We start from the raw sequence: 26,981 nt of genomic DNA, 5'->3' as shown, positions 1-26,981 counted from the left end.
AAATATTGCGAGCCCGATTATTTTTCGAACGAATTTTCCGGATGTTACGAAAACATTTACGCTCGAAGACTTTACTTCGAGTGGTATTATCGCGTGATAAGGATTAAGAAAAATGTCTTATCGAAGACACGAATACGTTCGACAGCATTTCGTTACAGAACCTCTTCTACGTCTCTCTTCGAAAGACAGAAGAAAAAAACAAATGATCCGTACAAGAGAAATGAGCACGTAACGTTATCGATCTATTATTCAACGAGAAGACGTATTTAATCGCGAACGATAGTATCTCGGGTATCAAGTTCCATAGTCGCGGAAAGAAATCCAATCGTCGAAATTGTCAAAATAATACGCCCGCTCGACGAGAAGCTACCGAAAAAATGTTCGTTTCGAGATTCACGACAGAGTTTCCCAAATCCCGCGATGGGATCCTCGTTTCGAGTCGTATCGATGATCCTCCCCGCATCAAAGAAATCCGCCGAACGAAAATTCGCAACCGAGTGCACCATCGGCTGTACCCCCCTACCGTTGAATCGATCATCGATCGATCCACGAGAAAATCGTATAAACCGATCCTCGCCGTTCGTACGCAAAATTGAGCGTCACTGTCCAATTTACGATTTATCTGTCGTGACGTGCACGCCGTATGCATACATGCATGCATGCATGCATGCTCGCGAGCGCGATAACGCAGCGCAGTTGGGTCGATGCATTATGCAGTTTTCCGTGCGTCCATTATATTTTTAGACCTTTACGATTGCAAGGTTACGCTCGTAACGCTGCGTTCCTCGTTAACTGCGATTTTTCCGCGACAATCGCCCAGCTGACCGAATGAGGATTCCGCGCTCCTAGAAGTCGTCCGCTTTGCAACGCCCTGATCTCTCTCTCTCTCTCTCTCTCTCTCTCTCTCTCTCTCTCTCTCTCTCTCTCTCGCTCGCTCTCTTTTTCAATCTCTATTTTTCTCTTGTTGTCTCTTTCTGTTTCCCTTTTTCACTCTCTATTTTCTCTCCTTCTCTTTCTGTTTCTCTTTCTCACTCTCTATTTTTCTCTCGTTCTCTCTCTCTCTCTGTTTCTCTTTTTCACTCTCTATTTTTCTCTCGTTCTCTCGTTCTCTCTCTGTTTCTCTTTTTCACTCTCTATTTTTCTCTCGTTCTCTCTCTGTTTCTCTTTTTCACTTTATATTTTTCTCTCGTTCTCTCTCTCTCTCTGTTTCTCTTTTTCACTCTCTATTTTTCAGTCTCTATTTTTCTCTCGTTCTCTCTCTGTTTCTCTTTTTCACTCTCTATTTTTCTCTCGTTCTCTCTCTCTCTCTGTTTCTCTTTTTCACTCTCTATTTTTCTCTCGTTCTCTCGTTCTCTCTCTGTTTCTCTTTTTCACTCTCTATTTTTCTCTCGTTCTCTCTCTGTTTCTCTTTTTCACTCTCTATTTTTCTCTCGTTCTCTCTCTGTTTCTCTTTTTCACTCTCTATTTTTCTCTCGTTCTCTCTCTGTTTCTCTTTTTCACTCTCTATTTTTCTCTCGTTCTCTCTCTCTCTCTCTTTCACTCTCTATTTTTCCCTTGTTCTCTCTCTCTCTCTCTCTCTCTCGTTTTTTTCCAAGATCGAACGATCCACAACGGAATTTATCGCGTCTCGGAGCGAGCGTTGCTCTCGTTTGGCAAAATTAAACTCGATTCGAGAGACCTGCCTACCTGCCTATCGAGCCGGTGAAAGTTCACGGTAGAACCTCGATCATCCGAGCAGAAAACGATCTACCGGGACGTTCTACTCTTCGAACGTTCTACAAACGATCCGAGTGGAACGTGTTCTTCCAAAGTAAATACCTCGATAAATATTAGTAATATTACATTAGAGCGAGAATTAGTAAAATTTTAGTAATTCCCTCGATTCGACATCGCGGTTAAACACTTACCGGAAGTTAGAAATCTCGAATGTTTTCTATCGAAATCTTCGGACCGAGACACTTGTACGCAGCCAATAAAACAGGCAAAGTGATTTCGATCTACTTCTTATCTTTGTTTATACTTAGCCCGAACGATCTCAAAGTTCCATTCGTCGAAGAAGGAATTTATTTGGGAAAGTTTCGGAATCATCTATCGGTACGAACGAATCGAGGACGAGTATACACGAACCAGTGGTATTTATAAAGATCACAAAATAGCTCTTGTCGATCAAATATGTAGTAACTCAAAGTGACTAATTTAACGAGGAAAACGATTCCTGACCGAATACGCGAAACACGTGCCGATAAAATATGTATTAATCCAAAATGCGCAGAAATATTCTTCCATAGCCGGAAAAATTAATTATTACGCGAATTTGGTACGAATAATGACGTTAAAATGATAGGACGATACATCAAAGAAAAGAAATGTCTTCGATAGAAATCTTCCAAGTATTCATAATAATTAGAAAAGAAGCAAAAATTATTTAACGTGTTAATCTCTTCAGGAATACTGGTATACGCATTGTGTCTAATTTTTAATTGATAATTTATATATTGTATCAATAAATTTTAATATAATAACATCCTTCCAATGTTGTTAGATCTTACAATCAAACATCAGTTTGAATATTTATTTCTTTCGAACAAAATAATTTTTCCCTGAAGAGGTAAAGAAAATTTCTAAGACCTACGAAAAATCGCTCATTTATACAATTTTTTCACTACTGTTGTTATTTCTCTTGCATGATAGTGAGTATCAAATAATCGACAAGTATTCTAAGGATGAGCAAGTGTTCTATTACGAAAATAATTTACCAAACTGAACAACCGTGTCTACTTATTAGTTCGGATAATGGAGGTTATACCGTGTTCTATTCTACATTGAAACATACTTCTCCGACACTCGAAATTTCGATCGTAATTTACTATCAAGTTGCAGCACACGCGTGTACAGACATAATGACATCAAAGCGGACACGTGTGGAGCTAATTATTGTGCAGGGTGATCTATTAGATCCACTGGAAAGTTCTGTCCGCATTCGCGTGAGGCTTTCCCGTATAGAGAATTTCACTAGCATGCCATAAATGATTACTGTCGCTCGTTACGTCGTTTAGCCGGTGTACGCTACATAAGATAGCAATTTTCAATGCTCGAACGTTTGGTCTACTGATAGTGACAACGTAACGAAAATATCGGCCAATAAAGTATATTATTTGCCCATTTTACTAATTCCACAAAGGAAATAACACGGTCGTGTCGAATTCATAACGTATTTTTGCTCCGGCGATGACTTGGAAAAATTATGTAACGATTTCAGTATCAAGATGCATCACGCTCAAGAAGACTATCGAGTTGACTATCTGTTTCGCAGCATAGTGAAGAAAGAACTGTTCTTAACATCGAGAGAGAAATTGGCTACTCGTTCCTCAAGACACGATTCTAATTAATCGTTTAGACAGAAATCGTACGTACGGAATTTTTTGCTAGATTTAACAACAGTTCGGACTTTAAACCCTTAGTTTGGAAACATACATCGCTCGCAAAATTAAACAGAAAAGTCCAGTCCACGTGCACCCGTAAATCAATTTGGACGAAGATAAGGCAAGGTAAAGACAGGTATTTGCTCATTTAAACGTGTTCTATGTATCTACCTTCTACTTTAATGATAATAATAATAAGTATACGTCTTTATTGCACCACGGTTGCATAAAATATAAACTGTTGCATTACGAGTACGATGCCTAGAAATAGAGATAACTGTACAATTACGGTGCGAAAACGAGATACAGCTGTATGATGTTTGTTATTTAACCTAGAATTTTGCTTCAAAGTTTCACGTAGTACAATTCTACCCAAATTCAACTCAAATTTGAAATCGTAGAATAGGTATGTGCCTCTTCTGTAAATTCTCCGTGCAAACGTAATTCATTTGGTGACATTAATTCGTTTAATTTCACTTCGTGGATCTTTTTTGTCAACTGAAATCAAACTCGATGGTTCATAATTTGCAACTTAGCGTTAACGAAGAACAGCCTGTATCTTCGTTACAGTTTCTTTGCGACTGGTTATTCAAATATTCTTTGTTTATTTTTGCGAGTACTGCACGCCACGAAATGCTTCAATGTTATTTGTTACTCTGTAGAAATAAATCATAATTCAAACGTAAATTCTTAGGAGTGCCATAATCAGGAATCGTGTTATCGAAAAGTCTACGATTATTAAAATTCGAAATGCGTTCATGAACAATTTTCGAAACATTCGTAACATTCGAGAAAGAACTTAGATGGTTCGAAAGACGAGAAAAATATAATTCCACCCAATTAATCGAGTGAACAAAATTTATGCAATTTTTCAAACAAAATGACACCTAGACATTAAGAAAATTATTCCTTTATGTATATTACTTGTTTAGTCATTTAGTCCTCTGATTAGTTCGGATAATGAAAGGTTCTACTATATTCTCATTATTTTTCTAAGAATTTTATTATTTCGCGTTTCGATAGTTGCTATTTCGATGACAGAAAATCCCAAGTTTAACTTCCGGATAACAATTTATAATAATTATAATTATTCATCATATTAGTCCGAGCGAGTAATCTATTAGAATACTTATGATACCGAGCTTCGAGTACACCAGAAAATATTATAAATATAAAGCATATAACTACACGAGAAATTACAAATTCGTACAGAACCTTTTGGAAATATGCATTAAAAAAATTGTTGCAGAAATTAAATATCAAGATCAATATAACTTCACGGAAACTCTTGTATCGATAAAAATACACACTTTTCTTATTTATTTCAAACATTTTGTTCAGATTCATCAATTTCTTGCGTACCGAAGACCCAAAACCTGGGTTCGAGGAAGTCTCGATAAATTATTTGCTCGAACTACCACGATGAGTGATTATATTTGAGAGATGTTCAAGATTATCGAGAAAATCCTCCGATAAGGAAAACGAGAACGATTATCGAACAAGTGGAACGAAAAAAAAGTACGTAACGTCGGGAACATAGTAACGAATTGGTATAGATTAATAAGTAACGGAAAATAAATTAGTAGTCTCACGGGAGAAACGAGAATCAAACGACTCCGTCATCTGGAATTAAGTACTTCGCATAAGTAAAGGCAGTTTTTTTCAAATAACGAGGCATCCCTCAACCGTTCGTGTTTTCTGTTCCACCTTATCTAGAATCGTCGTCGACGTTTTATCGACACTTATTATTAACCGGTAGAACGTTTCGCGTCGAATCGATCGAATTCGATTCTTTTCCAGATACTCGCACATCGAGTTCGTTACCCCCGGAACGTAGAATTAAAACACGATCGAGTCGAACGTATCACGCACGATTCAACGTCAGTTTGAGTTGTTCGACCGATTAGAAATTGTCGAAATCGTAAGGTGAAACGAAGTAAATATTCGCGTAGAAACTTAGACCTGTTGTACGATAATGGTCGAATCCGAGAAGCGACCATCCGAACGCGTGGAATATTGGCCGCGACGATAACAATTATTTTCAACTTGGATTTCGAGAAGTTACAAATCCGCGAAGAGATACGATATCGATTATTCGAGAGACCATTCGCGTTCACGTTTTTCACCGATCGAGTTCACCGATGCTTGTCAGATATCGTAGCACACATATTAGAATCTCGAGAAGAAAATTAAATTTGGAAAAGAGTTTTGTACTCTACAAATTCTGCGACGACAATTGTTTTATCAAATTCTAGCGATCGTATGTTATCGTAAGTACGGAAACTTCATATTACCTTCTTTTGCTCCAAGAAAATGAAAATGAAAATTGTGTTTTGTATATATGTGTACGTTTACATTCCAGTGGAATTATTCTGGATGATTTTGATTGAAAATTTGGAATTTTCATCGAGTCGCGTCTGAAATTATACACGTTTGTTTCTTTGTTCACTTCGTAAAGAATTTAATTGTTCCAGCTGTTATTCTCCAATGTTTATACCATGATAGATTTATCAAACACCCGGTAACGAATAAGAATTGTTTTAGTATTAATAATACAGTCTTTGCAAAACTGGTTAAAAAAATACCGTTAGAGAATATTATTTTAGAGAACTGAATCGCAATCGAAATTTTTACCTCGTCACTTCTTAATTTATTAATATACAAATATTATACACGCGTATTTGTAACAATTGTAAGCGGAGAAAATTTAAACGAGAAAAATTAACCTTCGTTTGTCAACGGATTAAACAATTTCCCTTCTTGAACGCGAATGGATTCTGTAATATTTCGTTTATTATCCGAGCGGTTGAAAATAGTTGAGGCTCGTTACTTTTCGTAATTGTTAACAATCGGGCTGCAATTTCATCGAACGAAATTCAGCCGAAGACGATCACGTGTACGCGATTTGTTAAATTTTGCGATCACGTTCTGGATGTGGCACAATTTCCACGCCGTATCAATCATTGAACAACTCTCAGAACGAAAGGGTCGATGCTTCAAAGCTCGATGAAAATCGTGGAAAAAAACAGAACGACAGAGCGAACCAGCCCTACGCCAAACCAATCGTAAAAGGGGAGGCGAATTGCTCCGAGTTGGCAAGCTGGAAGTTCGCTAATCCCTTCTAGAATCGAGCCTGGCTGCCCGGAAATCCGAAACAGAAGAAAAAGGAACGCGAGCTGCGGGTCGAATTAAAGAAATTCGAAGGAAAGTATTTAAGAACGATCCGACGTAAAGTAAAACGTGTTCGGGTCTGACTTCGTGAAGACACCCTCAGTGGATTGATATTCGGCTTTTGCCATAAACAAACTCGAATCGGCCCGAATACGATCGTCTGATAGGTTTTGAATATTATATTAGATGGAAGAACTTAAAAGAACAAACTGATTTTCTTTTCATCGGAGACAAAAATGTGAATTATCGTCCGATTGCAAACTGTGAGTAATTTTTATGAGTTTTTCGAGAAGATTATCGACGTTGACCAATTTTTGAAGAACACTCTTCGAACACTTGGACCAATTGTTAACATTGTAGAAAATTTTCACGATCGACGACGAAACGTTACTCAGTCGTACCGAATAAAATATTTAATATATTTCTTAGAATGTTTCCGGTACAAACGATTGCGTCAGTTCTTTTTTCTTTCTTGCACAATTTGTGTTCATACTTTCAGTTGTTTTTTATTTTCTTATTTCCAGGACCATGGTCGAATAATTTATATTCCACGCGTAAGTGCATCTGATACACGCGTTGGATGTTTCTTAAATTTCCAGATGATTTTCTCAGAAGAAGACTGAAAGTTCAGTCAAAAGTGTACAAAATATTTTATACACCCCTCAAAGATTAAACACAATTTTTTTCGAAGAAATATTTCCTAAATTATAGACACACTGAATTTTCAATCTACTACATCTATTCAAAAATAAATATCGATCTAGCCAAATTAAACGCAACTAGACATAACTCGTTGCATAAAAAAAAGAAAATAACCACCCATAAATAAATTATAATCAAACATCAAGTTCTCCAATCCTTGGCTATCGGGAAGTCCGAAACGAAAGAAAAAGGAACCGATATCGAAGGAGAGATCGTTTCACCTAAAAGTGTTCTTCCGAAAGAAAGTGTCTCGAATTTACAAAACCGATATTTTCAACTGAAAATAATACAACGAGAGAACCGAAGGGAAGAGACGAGCGTTCGGTTGCATTTATCGTTGTGAAAACTTGAACTCTGTAGAAAGGATGCATCGCGAGGATCCGACGGGTCGTGAAAGACCCGAGGAACGCATCAGGGTTAAGAGAAGGATCCCGGTGAAAAGCAGTACGCGTTCGCGTTCGACCTAGCGAAGGCGCCGGCAGCGGATTAATATTCACGTTTTGTCGCGAACGAGGCCGAAATCGTGCGCGATGGGCTCGACTATCGATTAATCGATAGGGGCGGGAGGTCCCGCGGCCGATTCCTTCGGTGCAGCTACGGGCCTCCGCACGGAACACGATGAATATTTCAGAGATCGATCGATTTCGAGCGACTCCGCTCGCGAGGGTCTCTCCCGAGAAGGAGGCGGAAAGCAACCGGCGATTAAATATACAATGCGCTCGGCTCGTGCGGGAACAACGAGGAGAAAAAAAAAAAGAGGTTTGTCCCGGTGAACGCGCAGCTACAGTCGCGATCGCGTACCGAGCCAAGTCGATTCGAGTGCCGATTTCGAGCCCTTCGCCCTGCGTCTGACCGTTTCCCTCCGAGGATCGCCGAGTGCCTCGTGTCCTCCCAGACGCGATGTATCCAAGTGTAAAGCTCGGAACTTAACGAGCTTTTGCACGGCGATAGTGCACGAGACACGAAATAGTCAATAGTTTGCGACGATCGACGAGTGCTTCAAGTTTAGTAGAGAATTGATGTATCCAAGTGTAAAGCTCAGAACTTAACGAGCTTTTGCACGGTGATAGTGCACGAGGCACAGAAGTTAATCGTATGTGTTTTAGGTGTAGATGATTAATAGTTTGCGAGATATTTTCCTGCGATGATCGATGAGTGCTTTAAGTGTTTTAAGTTCAGTACAGAACTGATGTACCCAAGTGTAAAGCTCAGAACTTAACGAGCTTTTGCACGGCGATAGTGCACGAGACACGAAATAGTCAATAGTTTGCGACGATCGACGAGTGCTTCAAGTTTAGTAGAGAATTGATGTATCCAAGTGTAAAGCTCGGAACTTAACGAGCTTTTGCACAGTGATAGTGCACGAGGCACAGAAGTTAATCGTATGTGTTTTAGGTGTAGATGATTAATAGTTTGTGAGATATTTTCCTGCGATGATCGATGAGTGCTTTAAGTTCTTTAAGTTCAGTACAGAACTGATGTACCCAAGTGTAAAGCTCAGAACTTAACGAGCTTTTGCACGGTGATAGTGCACGAGACACAAAATAGTCAATAGTTTGCGACGATCGACGAGTGCTTTAAGTTTAGTAGAGAATTGATGTATCCAAGTGTAAAGCTCGGAACTTAACGAGCTTTTGCACGGTGATAGTGCACGAGGCACAGAAGTTAATCGTATATGTTTTAGGTGTGGATGATTAATAGTTTGCGAGATATTTTTCTGCGACGATCGATGAGTACTTTAAGTTCTTTAAGTTCAGTACAGAACTGATGTACCCAAGTGTAAAGCTCGGAACTTAACGAGCTTTTGCACGGTGATAGTGCACGAGGCACAGAAGTTAATCGTATGTGTTTTAGGTGTAGATGATTAATAGTTTGCGAGATATTTTTCTGCGACGATCGACGAGTGCTTTAAGTTCTCACAGAACTGATGTACCCAAGTGTAAAGCTCGGAACTTAACGAGCTTTTGCACGGTGATAGTGCACGAGGCACAGAAGTTAATCGTATATGTTTTAGGTGTAGATGGTTAATAGTTTGCGAGATATTTAAAGATAAATTTTTTCAGAGCTTCGTAAAATCTTAGATAATAGAAATACATTTAGTTTTCTTTTTTTTTCTATAACGAACGTTTATCGGTGACGTATTAAAGTTCGTATTAAGCATTATAATTAAACATATGTTTGTTCTGTTTATCGAAAGTTACGACACGCAGCTCACGAATATCGAAACTCCAAGGTTAAATATCACTAAACCAGTTAATCGTCTACGCTGAAAATTACGTATTAGGTTCAATATTTTAAGCACTATTGTTATGTAAAAACGCAGGATAAAATAAGCATCACACTTGGGTAGGTCTTCCTCTAAGAATTGTATCCGGATAGGGCGATTCGTAGTATAACCAAAAGAGAGATGATTTTTTATGTAAAAGTAAATCGAAAATATCGAATGATATGTTTTCGTACCAGGCTCGGTTTCTGAGAAAATTAATTCTGGAAATTCATCGAGTACGCGTGTACTCGACTACGGCTTGGTTTCTCGAATTACACTTTGAAGCAGTGTTTTTCAAAGTAGGGAGCACGACCCTTAGGGGTGTGCCTTACAATCCGAGAGGGTCGCGAAAGGAAATGTTTCATGTAGAAAAATATGAATAACTCAAATGTCTAGTACTCTTAATGCGTTGATCTCCAGGTTTAACAATTCAAACTTCTTCACGAACGAATTTAGAGTTAGGTTGTAAACAATAAAGCATAAAACCTTATCCTTCCATTTCGTTTTTTTTTTTACCCTGTCATCTTTTCGTGTAATCCAACTTGTGTCTTTTTCTCCTCGATGTATATACCAAATAACATCGTTGAATAAAATATACAATGAAATAAAATTTGCATCGTACATAGTAAACAACAATTGTAACTGATGTTGGTCCATGACTCTCATCGACTTTGCAACGATACGAACCTATTGTATCACGGGGAAACTTTATTACGAATATTTATTCGCTACTGTAGTAGCTAAAGTCATTTTGCAATATTCAAAGTAAATTGAAAAACTAAACGCACACATAATACGTATTAGTATTTTTGAAGTGATCAATTATATCATTTATTGTATTTAATAAAAGTTCGAATTTAAAAGTGGTTGTTCTTTAAATAATCCTTTATATTCAACGAGTAAAAAAATAATTCTACCAAGATCGATGAAAATAGCTTAATTGAAATAAAAGTAATTAAAAGTTTTGATTCTTTTTTACATAACGAATCACCCAAATTTTTGTTGCACTACGATTTCCACTGCAGTTTGTATTGGCTCGACAAAATGAACTGGGAATTTTAACCCTTTATTTTCATGGAGTGTTTTTTGAAACTATCAGGTCACTTTTGGATTAAATGATTATTATTATTATTACAGTTGGAAATGTTTAATTTAAAAGTCTTGTGTGCAACAGTTCTTACAAATTTGAAATTAATACCTAGCACGGTAAAACCTTCATTATCCGAATACAGTTTAACCGAATCCCATCGTACGAACACGATTGAATCAAATTCCACAATGCGGACAGTGTCGTCTAAGAAAATTTGGAGAAAAATAATAGTTAAAAATTTCGTCCACTTGAAACGGTAAAAATGATCGGCTTTTTCTACTGTAAACTTTCACCACGTGTAGCCACTCACGATGGTTATTGAACAAAGCGTAATTGGCCCGATAAAATGTAAAAAATTTCACGTTAAAGTGTACACCTCTCGATATCGTGACGCATTGGCACCCTGTAACGGCCAATTAAATTTAAAAATGTCAGATAACTCTTAGATAAAATGTTAAACGCGAATACGTATGGACTTTGCTTGTCGCGGTTGCACGAGCGTTTCCATCGCGAGGAAAACGGTCAAGAAACGATATACCGCGTACGACGTCTTGAATCTCGAATTTCCGAGATGAGTATCTCTGAATATTTTAACACGCGCGTACACGCTAATCCTCTTATCCGAACTAATAGGGAAAAAGGAATCGTGTGGTCCGTATACTGGTTCTCGTATCACTTGAACGTCCATGAGAAACGCGAGGTCATCGCGTATTACAACCGACCGAAGTGCAACGCTGACTTTGTAATGCATCTATTGTACGTACATCGACACGCGTGCACGTATTCACACGCATGGATTATAAAATTATAACGCGACGTGGACAACGTTTACGCGACGATGGTCGAATACACCGTGTGGTCGTATTCCAGCAACCTCGTTCTTAAATAACAAAATTTACCTCAAATTGGAAAGAAGAATTATTGCAAGCTCGTACGGAATATTATCGATGGATTTGATATTCCAAGAAACATATATGATCAAAAGAGGAGAGTTTCGTAATTCGAGTGAGAAGATCGCGAAACATCGATTGGAAAGTATTAAACGACACTGTAATATTTTCATCGAACGAATGAAATTAACGAATCTCATTCTCACGAGATACACTCTCGTGTATTGCGATGGTACGTAAACTAGTTTCGATAAATTATTGTTACGGTGTATTTCTTCGCACGTTTGTTAAACACAAATAAATAAATCGTTTCCCAATCGTTGCGATCGTTCCTAAAGCTCACCCGAGTTTTTCAAATTTTTAACAAATCCCTTGATGCGTCAATTCAAAGTCGCGATAGTTCCCCGTCCCGAGTCACGGATCTTTTATGGCATTTATACTAGTATCTGCAAGAAATGTAAGTACAATTAGTAACACCTTCTTTACCATACTCGTGGAAATTCTCACGTGCCCCGAAAACGTAGAAAAGTGCATTGCACTCTCTGCGAGACTTTCGAAACGAACGAACGCGGTTCCGGTCATTGATCAATAAACGTGAAATTTTGACCAACAATCGTAACTCGTTGACGACAAAGGAACGAAATTTCTGGTTCAAGGAAAGAGTGTACTCCGTCCATGGGGTATCGGTCACGGTAAAAAAGGTGTTGACGGCTACGTGTTGATGGACACACTAGTATTCTAAGGTCAAGGTCAAGCAACGTCGAAACAAATTCTCAAAGTTCTACATAGTTAAATAGTTTTGCTTCTCATACCTCGATGAATCTTCGACGGAAGGAGTCGGCCCACGAATACAAGGGATATCTTGTTTACAGGATTACGTTGCACTCTCGTGTTCCCAGAATAAGCGTGCGCGTGTGGGAGCGTAGCTAACGTCACGTTCGGTCCCCTGTTTCTTGGCTTCGCGAAACGTTTAAAGGAAGGTCGATATATTCGTTTGCCAATGCGCGTTCGAACCGAATAGAGGCGGTCTATGAAAATAAACAGGCGTTCGACATCCTGTCCCGAGGACGAAGAAGAAGGAACTGTTCCACGCCGCGCACAGCCCGGCAGCTCTGTTCAACGATCGACCCCCTGAAAACTTAGGTACGGCCTATCAGAAGCGTCACAGATTCGCGCGAACGAAAACTATTCGCCATTTTACCCGCGGGACACCGACAGTACCAGGTAAGACGGTCTACGATATCCGAACGTCGACCGTTCGAAGATCGTTGGACCTCTACCGTCCTTACTGGCTAAAATTGTCACGCGAAGTAGTTGTACACGACAGAAATAAATAAATTATAGAATAGGACGATCCTCGGGGAGCGAACTGCCGTCACCGAGGATCGTGCTCCCCCGACCATAATGGGGGAGTCGTTTAAATATACAATTCGGCTAGAAGAGAGTTGAACTGCGTCTCGGTTTAGTTATTGCACTGTCTGAGCGGCCTACCGAACCGCCGTTAAATATATGCGCCGGCCTGGCTGTCTATGATGCGTTTCAGCGTGCTCGACACGCGCTCTCGATACCGTGTTTGCGTCGACGCCGTGATAGGAATTGGGTAAAAGCTACCGCGTACCGAGTAACACGGCCTCGCGATTCCCGTGAAAGACCCTCGGAGATATTTCACCGTGGGAAAACGTTCCCGAACGATATTCGATGGTTCGTTTCCCCGTTGGCGCGGTGCGATCGATCACTTGGATCGAAAACTCGCTAAGACGGCATCCAATGGCACGCATGCTCACTCTCCCTTGCGAGAAACAATATTTCTTTGACAACATCTGGAAAGATCCACTCCGGTTCGTCCATTCATCGCGATCTACCTGTCGAGTTTTCAACGAGAGTGAACATTTTTACAATTGTTATTGTATCCTCGCGAGAACGTCGCCAACGGATCGGCGAGATCCTCCCGATGAAAACGAGCCCAAACACGACCACATTCGGTCCAATTGGATTATTTCGAGCAACGATGCGCGGACAGTATGCGCGAAACACGAACGATTGAAAATAGTCCGAACGAGGTCGTGTTTGGACTCGTTTTCATCGGGAGAATCTCGCCGATTCGTCGGTAGCGTTGTCGCGAAGATTGGACGAGAAGTATAGAAATTCGAATTCTTCGTTAAAACGGCGAGTCCGTCGTTCGTGGGTCAATTTCTGGAAACGAACGGAATTTCGTTTCTCACAAGCGAGACTCACTGCGATTGGTCCAGCGAAGTGGATGCCTCGGATAACGTGTCCTCGTTCAGAAGGATTTTGAAACGATACGATTCGAGGTTACGCGGAAAGGTCACCTGCCCCGAAACGTGGACAGAAACGAGTCACGCGCGTCCACGATTTGCCCGGTCGAGCTTCGGCCGAGCGAACCGCAAAACCAACGAAGATGAAGTCGAAGAGAACGGAAACGTAAACAACGCGCGGGTCGAAAAATCGCAGCCCGCGTGGCTGTCGATGCCGGCGCACTCGTAACAACTTAATTAGCAACTCCGCGCCGCGCGATCATTTTCTCATCACCCGCCGCGTCTTCGAAGCGCGTCCACGAAACGTACCGAGTCGAATTTTTCTCCAAGTGGACGTATCTCTAACTCTCCCGCACCCCCGGTGTTCCCCTCCCCGTACGTCGTTCGAAAAAACCACCCCTACCCCAAAAACCCTCTACGTCGGCCGTTCTTCTTTTTCTCTCTCTCTCGCATCGTGATCATCGGCGCGCAAACCCCAAACCCCTCCCCTTGTCAACTGTATAAAATATTCTCAATCGTATCAACAATAGTCACATCGTACATCGTACAACGTTGTTACATTATTACAATAGTTTATAGTTAATCGTAATCAATATAATATTCACAGCATTTTATCAAAATCTCTTAAAAGCACCAACCGTGGCGGCTCAAATTTTCCCATTCGCCCTCTCGTAATCGTCTCGTTAATTCTTCTCGATAAAAACCCGATCTTCCATCATCCTCTTCTTTTCTCTTGTTCTTTTATCCCCTTTCTCGCACCCATTCACCCGATCCCTTTCCCTCCCGCTCTCCCACTCGTTCTCACCCATCTACGTACTCTCGCACGCACACGCACACGCACACTCACGCGCGCAAACACACAGAAACACGCGTAAACGCACATGCCCACACATGCTTCCCCCCCCTCACATATATATATATATATACCTTCAATAATTTATCGATATATATATACATGTATATATAATATATATATATGTATATATAAGCTAAACGTTTCGTCTTAAAGCACTGATTAACCGAGGGAGCTCGTTTTAACGTGTCCCTCCCTCTGAACACGCGTTTACCAACCATCCTAACCAAAATCACAGGACTAACTAGAAACACCGCCGGCATTTTGCCTCGTCGCTCAGTGGGATCGATTAACGCGAGGTATACACCCTTCGTGGGGACGAACGAAAGAACGACAGGAGAGACGAGGAACGATAAAACGGAGAAATCGGGGCGTAGGTAACGAACGAGCGTCCCGTGGCAGCGACGGGGTCGCGCGGGACCTCGATCGTCCAAGATCGACGGGGTGCCGAGATGGCACCGTTCCGTCGTGACAAGGACACGTGAGATGGTTACAGGGAGCGGTGGTGGCAAGGATCGACGAAAGAAATGCGAGAAACAACGAGCGAACGAGAATGAGGCACTACTAGAACTGCTCGTGTCCGTGTTCCCGTTCCCGTGGTCCGACAGCAACGTTCTCCGTGTCGCGAGAACGACGTCGATCCGCCATACCGTTGAATCCATCGTCGCGGCGATCGATGGTTCGTCTCGGGCTTGGACCGGTTCGCGTCCACCGGACCCGTGGGAACAGAAACCTCGAAGGATGTGTATTCGGCGGTTCTTCCACCGGCGGTGTTGAACGTGGTGGTTCCTCTTGCGCGGGCCAAGGCGAACTCAATGATGCGGCGGTGGCGGCGGCGGGGCCTCTTCCTCGGAGGGGTCCACGGGGCTCGGGGACAGGAACTTGCGCACATACTTCGGGTAATGTGTCTTTTCGTGGGCCTTCAGTATCGTCGACCTCGAGAAGGTTTTCCCGCAGAGCGTACACCGGAACGGACGTTCACCGGTGTGCACCCGGCAATGGTCCTTCATGTGGTGGCGCAACTTGAAGGCCTTGCCACAGAACTCGCACTTGAAGGGCCTGTCGCCTGTGTGGGCCGGTAGGTGGGCTATCAGGGAGCCGACGTCCGGGAATGACTTGCCGCAGAACTTGCAGAGGACGACGCCCGAGGTCGGGTCCGAGTGGGCCGCGAGCTCGAGGTCCATCGGCTCGATCGTACCTGCTGTGGGGTAGTGGGCCTCCGGCGGCAGGTGCATACCGGGTTCGAGGCCCAGCTGAGCCTGCAGCTGCAGGTGGGCCGCCTGCTCACGGTACTTGAGCGACTCGAGGCTGTGCGAGAGGATGTGCCGCGCCAGCTTGCTCTGGTGGAGGAACGAGGCACCGCAGTACATGCACGCAAACACCCGCTCATCCACACCCATCAACTCCTGCAACCAAACAAACAAGAACATCAACTTCTTGTCTTCCCTTTAGCTCGTCCTTACACCCCACATTAACGTTTCTCGCTCTCGTTTTCGCTTTCGCTCGCCCCACTCTCTCTCTCTCTCTCTCTCTCTCTCTCTCTCTTTCTCTCCCTCTCTCTCTTTCTCTCTCTCTCTCTCCCCCTTGCTCACTGTTGCTCTTTCGTCTCTACCAAATCTATCTATCTATCTGTCTATCTATTCATCTATCTATCTATCGTTCTATTTGTCGTTTTTGGTCTTTTTTTTTTACTTTTCGTATCGATTCTGGTTTGTTTCGTTTTTTGTCTGGTTTTTTTTTTTTTTTAATTTTTGTTTCGTATTTTTTTTTTGGTTTGTAATTTTTTTTTTTGTTTTTTTTTCGGTGCGTTTACTTTGAAGTGATCGTTTCAAGCAGAAAGGAGATACTCCCGTACGCCTCTCTCGTTTTCCTCGGTGTCTTAAGGTACACATGTATGCCACGACACGTCTCGCCACTTCGCTCGCGAGAAATCGCTCGTTTCGACACTACTCGACTTCGCAGCGTACACGGACACGCGTATGTGTGCACGTACCCTGGCACGTATACAATATACGCGTGTACGTGCGCGCGAGTCGCGAGCCGCGAGCCGCGCGCGACGCGCCGGGCTTCAATCGGCGCGGGTGTCCGCGCTGCTCGCTTCGGAAGGAAAAACAAAAAACCGTCTCTGTATATCTTTTCTGCGTTCTCTCTGTTTCCGTTTGCCTCGCTTCGTTCTCGCTCTCGTATCTGGCTACTGCTTTCCTCTCTTTCTATCGCCGCTACGCGCGATTCGTCGATCAACGAAACGAAGTACGGAAAAAAAAAATATATATATATATATATAAAAATATATATATATATATATATATGTGTGTACATTAACAAAGAAAGAACAGGCAAGGCTCGTCGTCTCGAGACTCGAGTAGATTCGTGAGAAGCGCGTTTCGGTATGACCGGACGTTACGCATGTTACTCTTTCTTTCTTCCTCTGATTCATGAGCTCCTCTCATCGTTTTGTCGTTTATTTATCTATGTATACAATATATATTTTTTATTTTTTTTTTTGTTCGTTTTTGGTGGAAGAAGAAGTCCCTGGCCTGACGAGAAAGTGATTCCTCTCGACGGCATGTAAGACGGTAGCACAAGAAGTTGACGCTCATTTTTGTTTGGCACGACGCGCACCCCCAGGTAAACATGTATGACAAGGAAATTGTCTGAGTGTGTGTGTCACCGTATATATACACACGTACGAGGGTCTTTATACGTGTCTATATATGTACGTATATATATATGTATCGGTCTGGATTAACGAGTGACACATGTACGGGCCCACGGCAACCCCCACAGCCTCGCTCAAGAACAACGGACAACAACCCACCCGCACCCTCGTCCCTCGTCCCTCCTCCCTCTTTATTTTTTTTTCTGGATGTTTTTTCTTTTCTTTTTTTCTTTTTCTGTTTTCTTTTTTTTTTTTGTCTTTCGGTATATGTATATATACGTAATAACAACTGCGGCCGAGATCGCCGCGAGTGCAAAATTGATTCGCCGATTAGCAAAAGGCATTGCAATCAACCAAAGAAAAAAACGACAAAATCGAAATACAAATATTACAAAAGTAACAAATGGTAATAATGAATGTCAATATAATCTGCAAGTATGTATAACGATACATATATGTATATATATATATGTATGTCAAATATGAGTATATATATATATAAATATCTATATAAATATATATATATATATATATATATATGTATGTATGTATGTGATGTATATTATATCGTGTATATAACGATATATATATTTATATGTATATGTATATATGTATATATACACACATATAGTGCGCGCATGTGTATACATATACGCGCACGTATATACACACACACATCCGCGTATACATATACATATATACACATACACACATATATATATATACATATATATATTTACGTATTTATATATATATATATATATATATAAAAATGTAGTAAAAAACAACCATGGCCAAAAACGAAGGTCAACTTCTTGACAGTGAGCTAGCAAGACAGGCTGGCAGGATGGGATGTAACGGGATTTCTGTTATTTTGCCGAGGTTTTTCCAATCGATCGCTCGAACGGCCAGGAAGAGAAAAAAGTTTGGAGCCGAGGCGTTCGGAAGCGTCGTCACGGATCACGCATTTTCCGCGCGGTTCACCGCAGCCCCTCGAAGCACCAGGATGCGACCAGAAACATGGAGTAGTGATGTCGGTGATGGTGATGGTAGTGGTGGTGGTGGTGATGGTGGAAGATAGCGAGAGTGGGGGGATATTGGGATTCTCCGGGTTGCCGAGGAGAGCGTTTCGGATGAATTTTCTTCTTCTTCTTCTTCTTCCGCTGCGGGGCAGAGCGGACGAAGAAGACGGAGAACGTCGAGGGAACCGTTGGACAGAGACGCGCGAACGTATACGCGCGATGGAGAACGAGGAATCGAGAGAAAGAAAGAGGCTTGGAGAGAACTCGCGCGAGAAAGATTCAAACGGGCCATAGAAAACGATGAACGAAAGAAACAGAGAAACAGAGAGCTAGAGCTACAGAGAGAGAGAGAAAGAGAGATATATATATAGAGAGAGAGACAGTGGATGTATACGCACGGAGAAGTGAATTAATTTTTGAAAAAGAGGAAAACACGTTCGTCGTAGGTAGACATGCACGAGATCGATCTTTTCAACCGCGTCTCGGTGATCTTTCGAAAGGTGTGGGAATTGGGTGATTGAGGTTAGGTCGACAAGCGGATCGGGTCTTCAACTCGCGCTTGTCCTACCAGTCTTTTCTGCGTTCGGTCGAGACTATAGTTCGCGATGACTCTACACTCGCGATACAGGATCATGGAAAAATCGTAGCGCAACGTCGAGGGAGGGAGAGGGGCGACGACGATTCCTACGAGCACGTTTCCACGTCTTTGTTCGCGAATTTCCTCACGGAGGGGAGATGGGGAGGGGTTACCACACGCTACCGTTCAATCGGACTAACACTTGCGACGAAACTATCTTTCGAACCCTACAAGCGAAAATCCCATTGCTTCAAGGGGAACGTGTTGTTCTGTTTCATTATTATTATTATTATCTTTTTTTTTCTCTTCTTTTTTTTTGTCTCTCTGTCATCGAACCTTCGATCACACTCTACTCTCGATCAGGACCGCTAGCGATTTATTGTTAATGACACGATCACTTTCAAAATTAGCGGGGGAGAGCAGCAAACAGCAAAGCACTTGGGCACGCATGCAATAGACCCACATGCAAGTGAACTCGAAATATAACGCATGCCTGTCTATCTATAAGCGCAGATAGATAGACAAGCAAAATAGACAGATATATAGATAATAGATGTATATATATATAATATATATAATAGATAGATAGATAAAATGGATCGTGTTATGTTCCTTCGAGGTATCGTTACCGACGATGTCACCGACGCCCGTTCGGTCAACGAGTAGCGCTCAAACGAACGATTCCGTCGTAACCTTGTACGACAAGATGCAATCGAAATCCAACGAGTTTGCAGGCACTTGTGTGTATTTTTTTTTTTGTTTTTTTTTTTTTGCAAGAGCCGCATCATCAGCTCATCCGCAATCCGCGGTAATGCCGGCGTGTATATGCGATTGCAGATGAGTCGAGTGCGGGGGCATACTGGCGATAACCGTAATCGATATATAAATGCAGAGTAAAGAGAAAGTACGAGAATAAAAAGTAGTCAATAAATTGGAATGTATAGTGGATGGAAAGAGAGACACTCACCGGATCTGGCGGGAGTCTGTAGTCCGTGGATATTTCGCTGCTCGCGCTCCGATCCTCGGTCGACCTTTCCCAGTCCATCTCTTTTTTTAACGACTGGAAACGAACATCGGAGCACACGTCAAAGTAATAATTGAATGGTATCGGTGGAAAGTATGGACTCTCCTCGCGGTAAGGCGCAACGAAATCATTAGCCCGAACGTTCTGGCGAAACTTTAAATACGATTAGCTTGGTAAATAATTCGGGGCCAAAGGTAAACCGTTGCATGTGCGATCCCTGGATAAAATTGCTGGGTTTGTGGAAAACGAACAGCGACTTGGTTTCATTTTTGCTGCGTCGGGTGATACCGTAGGGGGGTGGGGGGTTACACGCAGAAGGGTGGACAGCGGAGAACACCAGTGAGTATTTAGTTTTTACACGATGTTAAAAGGGATGAGAGAAATTTGTTCGAGGAAGGTGTATCGGTTAACTGTATTAATTTTGTCACTTCACCGGGAACTGAAAATGATATTCGAACCGTGTTTCGTTCTTTTCTCGTTCGTGCGATCGCGTAAGTTTTATTTCTGCCGTTTAACGCGCAGATTAATGCACTGGGACCGATTTTAATCTAGATTTAGATATACCACCGAATTCATTAAAAGTCTAAAGAGTTGAATCGCGATACCGGGACACCGTATATACGATTCAGAGATAAGACTAAAGTACTACTTTCTCTACGTTGAATTTCACCGTTCTGCGGTAACTATTTCAAAAGTGTAACTATAATGTTTTCTATTTTTCTATCGTATATTTTTTTAAACACGGTGATACAATTCTATTTGACGGAGGTCGTAAGAAATGGGGGTTAGTAACGTTTTCAAATTGTTCGAATTGGATGATGTCACGACTCCTTTTAATACTACAAGAATTAACTCTGGTTATGATAAGGTTAACAGGATTTTAACAGAAAAGTTTCAATCACACAAGGACATTTATTTGGCAATACTTCGTTCAGCCAGAATGTAAATTTAAAAAACAGGCATTTTTACAAGGAACATTTGAGTTTAATGTTTCTCACCGTAAAAAATAATATAAAAATAATTGAAAGAAACTTTAACAGTATCCGATAATTAACTACTATGAATTTTCTATTCTTTGCACGTTGAAGTAGACAGTTGGATTAATTGTTCTCTGTTGTTTCTACACAATCGAACGATTTAATTTATTTTTAAATTAAAAAATGAAAACCCGACAATGAAAATAGAGCCATGGAATGTAAGCTAAACATCAAATATTATAAATTCAAAAAAACGCACAAAATTATCTACGAACGATAACGAATCCTAATTTTTACATTCTGGCAAAATCATGGTTTCGATCGCACATAGACAAGTTGCAAAAATTTCTTCGATTACGAATTAACTGTACAATTTACCAACGAGGTATTGCAAAGGCGAGAAAGTTTCTTCTGGAACCAAGTGTGACTCTGATCTTTAAAAATGAAAATTTTTGCGAAACGCGATCAATGTGGCTAACCGATGATGTCGATGTGTGTAATTACACGCGCGTAGATGTGAGAATTCTTAAGGGCAGTTAGTTCGTGACAATGGAGTGCAGCGCAAGAGTTGAAACAGAATATCAAGTAGAGCTTGGTAGAACAAGTATCGAGAGTGTAGAGAGTTCAGAGAGAGTATCTAGTCAAAGAGGATTTGCAGAGAAACTGCTGTATTTGTATTCACTTTATCGTCGTGTAATTTAAAGTATGGTAATTGATATGCAGAATTTTAAGAATGAAAGAAAGTCGTACAAATGTAAGCACAAATTGTTAAAAATACACTCCATCGGATCAACGAGAGATTCGTTGAAAGCTCAAACGTAATTGTAACTCAAACTCTCTCTATACCCTTGGCTCGTCCAATCAAACGTATTATGGACATCATCCATTCGGGACAAAAGTGGTACATGCGATTAAAGCTGTTAGAATCCTCCGACTGTTAACTGTGTCCTTTTGAAAGATGATTCTGATCTTCGACGTTACAGTTATTAAGTTGTTCGATAAGTCTTGTCGTTTTCTCCATTGTAAAAAAACACTATGACACTTCAACGTTTGAACAACTGTAAATATACGAACGAGTCGACAGATTTACACGAAACTTCACACTTCAACTTTGAACAACTGTAAACGTTCATCAAACAGTAGTACCATCTTTCAAAAAATAAAACGACGAACCCAATAGCTCCATTTCTTATCGAACGACAAAACTTATCGAGCAACCTATTCCAGATAGAAGCTCGCAAGAATGTGACTCTAAAAGCTCTATAATCATTCCTCAAAACTCACTAAAGCCACATCCATTTTTTCGAACTCCATATTCGGACCCCTTAACTTTGCCAGTGACTTCTTAAATTCTACCCGATTTGAGTTACACGAACTTGTAATCACGGAAGAAAAACTACTGCAATTTCTAAAATCTGTACATCTCCTTTCGCCAACGCTACAGAAGAAACAAAGACCAAGGATCGCGCGATAACCGCAATCGACGATTCTACGCGAGTAAAGCTACGAAAAGAATTTCCATCGAGACGCGTCGAAAGGGATGAAATCAATTTGCAATTTATTTCCCTGTCCGTGGACGAAGATGATCAACGGGAGTTAATTATCGCGTAGTGTGGAAAGTTTCATTGAACGTGGTATCAAAGTAACGTTCACCGTGATGGATTGCCACCAGCGAGTGGTAATTGTTCCGGTGATACGTCTCTGATGAATGTTGCAACGCTTAGGTTAGAAAGCAATAGCAAAGGTACTCACAAGTGGAACTTGCTGGACCGGAGGTAACCCCGACGGACCCGCGAGAGGTTCTGTACTGTGCGGGGACGGAAGCCGGCTCTGCGGTAGGTTCAGTGGTAAGACACCGGGCGTACCACCGGTGTTGTTACTCAGACTCATATCCGATGGTCCGCTGTGCACCGAGATCGGGCTAAGGGAACCCCTCGTTTCCTCTAGGCTGGCAGCGTCTTCGGAGTCCCTCCTCGGTCGATCGAGGGCCAAAGGTCCTGGACAAGGGCTACCGGGTCTTGTGGGCGATGGCGGACAGTCCGTCATGTCTACCGCCTCGGTGGACTCGCTGGTGGGTGGTTGGACTACGATTTGTTGGGGTTGCTCGCATTCTTTTACCCCGCACGATGGCACCCCCGTGCCACCGGATGTATTCCCTTCCCTGTCTCTCTCTTTATTGCTCGCTTCCTTTATACTTTCGCGTTCTCGGTGATGCTCCCGTGACGTTTCGCGCTGTATACCTTCGGATGTGCTTGTGTGTTGTTGTTGCTGCTGCTGCTGTTGCTGCTGCTGCTGCTGCTGCTGCTGCTGCGGTTGCTGTTGTTGTTGTTGCTGCTGCTGCTGCTGCTGCTGCTGCTGCTGCTGTTGTTGTTGTTGCGGTGGTTGTTGCTGTTCGTCCCTCGACGCTACCGCCGCGTTGATGTTCGTCATGTCCGCTAGACCCTTCACCTTGAGGCTCTCCGCTGTCTTGAGGAGGGCCGATAGCTGGCAGTACTCGACGTTTACCTCGCCTTTGTACATGAAGTCGACGAGTGTACGTAGCTCGGCGAAACGTACGTCCTTTAGGATGACTATGGGGTGGCGATTCGGGTGGTCGAGGAACAGGGCCTGGAAGTAGCTGGAGCACGCGGAGAGGACTACCTTGTGGGCACGTATCGAAGGTCCCTCCGTGCACGCCAATGTCACGTCCACCAGCGACTCCGACTCCAGCAGTTGACTGAACACACCCAGCAAGTTGCTCTGATGATTGTTCCACCTCAGGCAGTAATGCTCACTTCCCATGTCTGAACTGCACCCCGCAACCCTGCTGCAGAAGAAACATTTGTACCGGTTCGCGTTACTCTCTTCGCTCTTGTCGTTCGTTGTAAATGCATTTTTTTTTTTTTTTTTTTTGTTTTTATAACCATCGTCGTATATACGTATGCATATACCATTATTATTATTATTATTATTGTTTCGTTTCGTTTTACGTCACTCCCGTGCTTGTCGCCGGGACTGCTCACTGCTTCGTCGAGATTTCCGGGATCGTTTGCGTCGTGCGTTAACCGTACGATACGTTGCAGAGAGTTTGGAGGCGTTTCGTTGATCGAAAGATCGAGGGAGAAGCGAATTTGGCGAAACGACGAAAAATTCGACTCGTATTTACATATCTGTAACTATTGTTCCGATTAACGAGACGATCGATATCGATGCGTTTTATCTACCTCTGGTAGACGTAACTCTGCCAGAACTCTGGTTTCCTTAACTCGGGTGCTAAACGATAGAAGACTTACGTAGGATTCATGATTACCGTGCTCAGAGATAGTCTTTTGAAATTTGTCGTTGCCTCGTCGAGCAAACGATCGTTGTACAAACATAGTAAATTTATCGGTAGATTCGTCAAACGGAATCTATTTTCGTAAACTCGTATCACTTGACTACTCTACTTTGTAACCACATTGTATTAACGCAATTAGGATCCTTGCGATCTCTATCGTCGACATATCGTATCAACGCAGTTAGGATCCTTGCGATCTCTATCATCGACATATCGTATCAACGCAGTTAGGGTCCTTGCGATCCCTATCATCAACGATTGACCCTTCACTCTCCCATTTGGTACTTTTCAATATCTCCACACCATCAATTTTACCAAAGAGAGTTCGTTAAATACTCTCTCGTTATTTAAACCATTGTCCCCAAAATCGAACCACGTGAGAAATATTATCCTGTCCCCTCAACCTTCCTCCTCGTAACGTTAGCATTCCAAAAATGAAACTTTCAGATTACCCCGCGAACTAACGAATCTCGAAATCACGAATTATCGTTACCGAAATTTGTCACTTGCGTTGTTTTCGAAACGTTGTTTGGAAAAAAAGGAACGTAAAGGTTTCGCAAGATCCAAGAACCAGGAAGATATTTCTTGTCGTAGCTCTATCTCTACACGACCGATAATTAACGAAATACCTTCGCATTCTGTAGCACCAGAAGTACCATCGCAAAAAAGAGGCACCGCTTTAACCGTACACTCTCGAGCGTGAGAATTCCGCGGTACTTTTCGGTTTAATGCTCCGACGCATTAGCGTGAGAAATCGAGTGCCTACGCATAGCGGCCGGCCATAAATCCGATATCCTTCGATGCCCGTCTAGCCACGGAGTCGCATCAAAATCCGAGCGGAATCGCGCGGTACCGGATTCGGATCGGCGTAAAAAGAAAAGAAGGGAGAAAAAATTCCGTACGCAGCGAGCGAGCGAGCGAGCGAGCATTCGTCATCGGCACCGGGAGCGTTTTCGCTCTAAAATAATCCGGCATCGTTGCGCAACGACGTGTCTAATCGCGTATAGGCTCATCGAGCGCGCACCCGCGCGCATAAATTACCCGCGCGGCGTTTTCCAGCGTACGGTGTCCCGCATGAGCGCGGGGATCGCGCGAAAAAGAACACGGAACCGCGGATGTCTAAATTGGAATTCCTTGTCCGGCGATGGAAAACCGTACGTACGGTACGGGACCCTTGGCCGGCGCTATCACAATTTCCTCCGCCATAAATCAGCGTCCGCGGAAGCGCGAGGCCCCGCGAGCGCGTCGCGCGATTTATTCGACGGGGCCGCATCGTTGGTTCCTTAACGCCAACCTATAGCCCCCTACCCCCTCCACTCCCCGTTCCCCTACTCCGCTCCGTGACCGCGGTCGTCGTTTCGATTCCGTACACCCGAGATGCACGACCGATATCAGCTGACGATACCGTCCCCTTATCTACCAGCCGTATTTATTGCCCGCGTCCCGATGCGTGAACGCCGCGCGCACGCACGTGTCGCGGCCATGTGCGCACCGTGGAAACGCAGCTGTGCTACACACGTAATTATCCGCGCCGACGAGGCCCGAGCGGACATGTGTCCGCGCGATTTCTACGCGGATACGCGCGATGGCGTGCACGGGGGCCGCGCGATTCTCGCGTGATTCGCTCCGGTACCCCTACCCTACAACCACACCGCCCCGTGATAACGCGACGGTACGTGATAATACCGCGGGACCCACGTATCGTGCTAATAAAAAGAAAAAAAAAATATTTATATATATATATAACGGTTTTTACGTGGACCAAATTGCCGTGGGATTATTAGCGGTCGTTGAGCGTTTGAATAATTGCCACGTGAACCCCGGCTCCATCAACACCGCGACTCGAGCGCGCCGGACCGATGCGACCGGCCCGGTCTCGATTAATATTCCCGGAAATTTGCCGGACGAAGGTACGGTTTCTTGCGTTCGCGCGCGATTTAATGGACGCCGGACGCTGGAACGTCGGCTTCGTGATTGGAGCGAATTTTTTCCCGCGGACCGACGCGACTGGAAAGCGACCTAACCGGGATTTATCGGGGCTGTGGACGCAACGAGACACTGTGAAACAAGTTGAGGACTTTTCATCGATATTACCGTTCGAGAGACGTTAAAAGTCAATGTATAATATTGAAAATGTATTATGCTCGTCGCTACGTTGCGATGTACGTTATGTAATAGTAGTTACGTTAATTATAATAAAATAATATTTTTCGGGCGCTGAGATCGATAAATGGAACAATTTTCATTGCGACTGGAGAGCAATACTGGAACTTACAGGTACCACAAACTATTTATCGTGTTACTGTTATTGGTCAAAATATTGTTATTAGTCGATATCGGTGTGTCTTTGTTCATCTCACAGCTTTCGTGCATTGTATTCTGCTCCTCTATGGTGCGTATCGTTAGTAATATCTATTATTAAAAAATTGTTATCGACTTGCACCGAGGAGAATTAAAACACGATGGTCGAAAACTATAAATAAGCGAGTCGAGGAAGATGAAGACTCGCCAACATTGACCAATAACAATACTTCAAATTATTTTTACGAACGTATCAGAATTTCCAGAAATCGTTATAGAATTTTTATCGATACGATCGTTTAAACGATAACTATGCAGTGTTTCTGGTTATTGTATAAGTATCTCACGACACGTTCGTGTTAAATGACAGTACGGCGCTGACGTACGACCATCGTTGCAAATCGATGCACTTACGACTCTCGTACGATAAATTCT

The 26,981-nt window shown here is 42.6% G+C and overlaps 1 protein-coding gene across 5 annotated transcripts in view; it reads right to left on the bottom strand.

Annotated features, from left to right (window-relative positions):
• The window catches only part of Mamo (zinc finger protein 628-like), a 131,821-nt gene that overhangs the window by 47,994 nt on the left and 56,846 nt on the right, over positions 1-26,981 (bottom strand). For 3 of the 5 annotated variants that reach the window (XM_076318221.1, XM_076318218.1, XM_076318219.1), the window contains exons 2-3: positions 22,682-23,735; positions 19,896-19,988 (exon numbers count right to left, since the gene is read on the bottom strand). In XM_076318221.1, coding sequence (XP_076174336.1) covers positions 19,896-19,988; positions 22,682-23,710 — 1,122 coding nt within the window. In that variant the 5' untranslated portion in view covers positions 23,711-23,735. Of the gene's footprint in view, positions 1-14,261; positions 16,077-19,895; positions 19,989-22,681; positions 23,736-26,981 lie in introns of those variants that run through there. The other 2 variants (XM_076318222.1, XM_076318220.1) reach the window with 2 other exon arrangements.

Source organism: Ptiloglossa arizonensis, chromosome 8 (assembly GCF_051014685.1).
Source record: "Ptiloglossa arizonensis isolate GNS036 chromosome 8, iyPtiAriz1_principal, whole genome shotgun sequence".
NCBI classification, from domain to species: domain Eukaryota; kingdom Metazoa; phylum Arthropoda; class Insecta; order Hymenoptera; family Colletidae; genus Ptiloglossa; species Ptiloglossa arizonensis.
This window is presented reverse-complemented; position numbering and strand designations above follow the sequence as displayed.